Source organism: Pinus tabuliformis, chromosome Q, assembly GCF_031772625.1.
Source record: "Pinus tabuliformis cultivar Carrire ecotype Pingquan chromosome Q, CPIR1, whole genome shotgun sequence".
Lineage (NCBI taxonomy): Eukaryota > Viridiplantae > Streptophyta > Pinopsida > Pinales > Pinaceae > Pinus > Pinus tabuliformis.
Window position 1 is genome coordinate 985,046,996 of NC_142296.1, and position 3,168 is coordinate 985,050,163.

General features: G+C 37.6%; 1 protein-coding gene across 1 annotated transcript; it reads left to right on the forward strand.

The window, feature by feature from the left end:
* Nucleotides 1-527: 527 nt before the first annotated feature.
* LOC149222772 (uncharacterized) lies at nucleotides 528-2,062 on the forward strand. Its single transcript, XM_089385628.1, has 2 exons — nucleotides 528-1,040; nucleotides 1,255-2,062. Exons 1-2 carry the CDS (start codon nucleotides 726-728, stop codon nucleotides 1,696-1,698), a joined length of 759 nt encoding a protein of 252 aa, XP_089241754.1. The 5' UTR covers nucleotides 528-725; the 3' UTR covers nucleotides 1,699-2,062.
* Nucleotides 2,063-3,168: the final 1,106 nt, after the last annotated feature.

Here is a 3,168-nt window from a genome sequence, read left to right on the forward strand (position 1 = left end):
CTGGGGTTTTTTAGGATGTTGAATCCATATATACAATCAAAAAACCAGATTAAATAACACAAATTAAGATTTCACCTCAAATTCTTTTGCCAAATTCCAACACATTCCATTAGTTGGTTGGAGCCACCATTATTGAACCAATATGAATGTTTGGTTCTACTTCATTGTCGACGATCCCGATGATTCCATTCGTTGGTTGAAGCCACAATTATTGACTCACATTTAAGGTTGAAAATATGTCGTCGCTGTCTCCATTTATTGCAATGTATTTAATAATAATGCAATGTATTTTGCAAATGACAAGAGCGTCGCTTAATCCGACAATGTCTCTACATCATCAGTTGTAAGACACGTAAGCAAATAATATAGCCATGTGTCGGCTGCTACTTGTAAGGAACACGTACTAAACTGTCGTAGGAACGAGGCAGAGCGTGTGCCGCTGATGGCAAATTGTGTAATCCACGTGGCACAATGAATGACATGGCAAACGAGATGGCAACAATTTCTATTTACAGGCGAGCGTTTCCCTGCTTCGGCTCTCGCTCGGGAAAGAATTGGTCTTTGAAAGCTTTTGGTGGGAAGGCCCTCAAAGGGCACCACAAATCCATTTTAGTGACAAGTTTGGCCAATTTGGTTTATCTGCAATCCCTCCGTATAACTTTGGGGTTGCCAGAAAACGTTTCCTAACCTGCAAATTCTAGTAATTAACCCTTGCAAGAGTTCCAATGGCGACCAAGGCACTGCAAAGCGGAGCCAGTGCTTTTTTTGAGAGTTCTGTGGTTAAGCCTGCGAGATTGTCTTCTAATGGAAAACAAAGCGTACCCATCTCTGCAATTTCATGTAAGAATAGTATTTCAAGCGCCAAACCCTATGTGTTAACCAGCAATGCAACCGGATTTCAAACAGGGAAAAAGGAAAACAGCAAAATGAGCATGTTGCCCATATGTGTAGATGGGCTAACATGTGCCGAGGAAATGAAAACCTGTCCCCCAGTTACCTCTGAGAAGCTCGAAGAATGGATGAGAGATTCAGTAATCGAGGTACGCTAGTAACCATAAATCAAAATCTAATATTTTGTACCTTTTGGAAGTATTTGCTGCAATATTCTTGATTCTTGTTAGGTTTTTCCTTTCTGATGCAATTGTATTGATGTGTCTTTATTTGCGGTTAGAATCTGATGAAGATCATCTTTTGTGTATGCCCCACTGGTGAAATTCTGACTTTTGCTCTTTGTTTTATTGCCTGGTTGAGCAGATTGTCAAGCATATTCAGGAAGCCCCCTTTCTGCACTATGTATTTGACAGAAAATCTTCTTCAACAAGTTTGAAGAAACAAAGGGATTATGCGGATATGTTTGGAAAGGTCGACAGTTGGGCTAGGATCAGAAATTCTGTGAGAGATATATCTCCTGATGCGGTGATTCTTGTACAAAAGTTGAATCAAGATATCTCTCCTGAAAGTGAAGAAGAAAATGTGCCCTGTAATGGGAATGGAATGCATGGTACAGATCAGCAGGGCCGCACAGCTGTTTGGGGTTTGCTCATTCAAGGTAGAGGTGTTGGAGTGAGTGCTTGTTATATTTTGAAGACAACGCAGATTGCTTCAACCTTTGGATATTGTACCAGTTTCTCTTTGACAAGAGCAAAATGCTTTGGTCCAACTCCCCATACCCAGCTCACTAATTCTTGGCTTCTCTAGTCTGCACCATAAGATTTCTCAATACCAATTATTTTTCCATTCATTGAGACATTCACTACCATTGTCCTATGTATATATCAATTATCATTCTGATCATAACTTCTTGTTTCTTACCAGCTTATTTTTGAAAGCCAAGATCTTACATCATTTCCATGGGGAAATTCCAAATTGTGAAGCCCTAATGAAAATAAGTACACTATATATTGAGTCTTAGTCTGGTTTACTGTAGTAAATAAACGTAATTCATTTTTCGTTTTATTAAGTTGGTCAGAATACTGGTTCATTCAAATTGGTTTTTTGATTGGCATTCTGTGTTAATTGTGGCTAACTGAATGTGTAATGGGTTGGAATTTAGGTGCAACTCTACCAATTTTTTTTTGAATAAACCCATTATTCAATGGGTTTATAATTTATGACTTCAAAGGCATATCTCGTGCCACTTTAGCTGCTTTTTATTGGCCATGATTCTGTATATAGAATAAAAGAAACTTCAAAGCAATATTGCTGTTATTACATCTACTGTTTAGATATGTCGAGAGCATTACATTCAGCAATAAGGATACATATAATAAGAGAAAGAAATTCATATTGTCGCATTGATCTTTCAAGCTTGGCTGATTGCGGCTGTGTTAGATTAGATTAATACTTCTTGAATCGTATCGAATGAAGCTAGAACTGAGCTATACACATTTGGAATTGGAATTGAATGAGAAGTTATTTGGAATTTAGCAAATGGAATGTTCAAAGACTTTTCAGTTTCCTGTTTGATCTGGTTCTTACGATAAATGCACCTCAGGACTACTACTTTCAAAACTCTAAGGTTGCTTGAAATATTAAAGACCATATTTGATTAGTCATGGACATGAAATGTATCCAAGCATGAGGTTGGCCATAATCCCCTGTGTAGATTGACAAAACTTCAATGCAGTATCGCTATTATTTCATCTACCGTTTAGATATGTTGAGAGCAATATAGATACAGAAGAGAATAAAAAGAGATTCATTTTGTAGCATTGATCTTTCATGTTTGGCTGATTCTGCCTGTATTAGATTAATACATCTTGAATGAGACACGTATCGCATGAAGGTAGAGCCAAGCCATACACATTGGAATTGAATGAAATTTTAGAAGGCAGAGGAGTTCTTTTGAATTTAGAGAATGTTATACCGAAAGATTTTTCAGTTTTCTGGTTGGCACCTATGGACTATTACTTTCAAAACTCCAAGTTGGGCTCCTACGATGTTTGTTTCAAACGTAATCCATTGTAATTGATCAAATGTAATAAAAGGCTCAGACTAGTTGCTAGTCTGAAACTGAGCACAAAAGGTTAGTTTCATTGTTGGAATTCAATTACTGGTGTATTGCGTGCCCACTGAATATAAGGGCATGGAAAATAGAATTTCAATAACATATAAAGTGGGAAAAATAAGACCACCGAGAAAGGACTTAGCTGCCCTCAACAACATTGC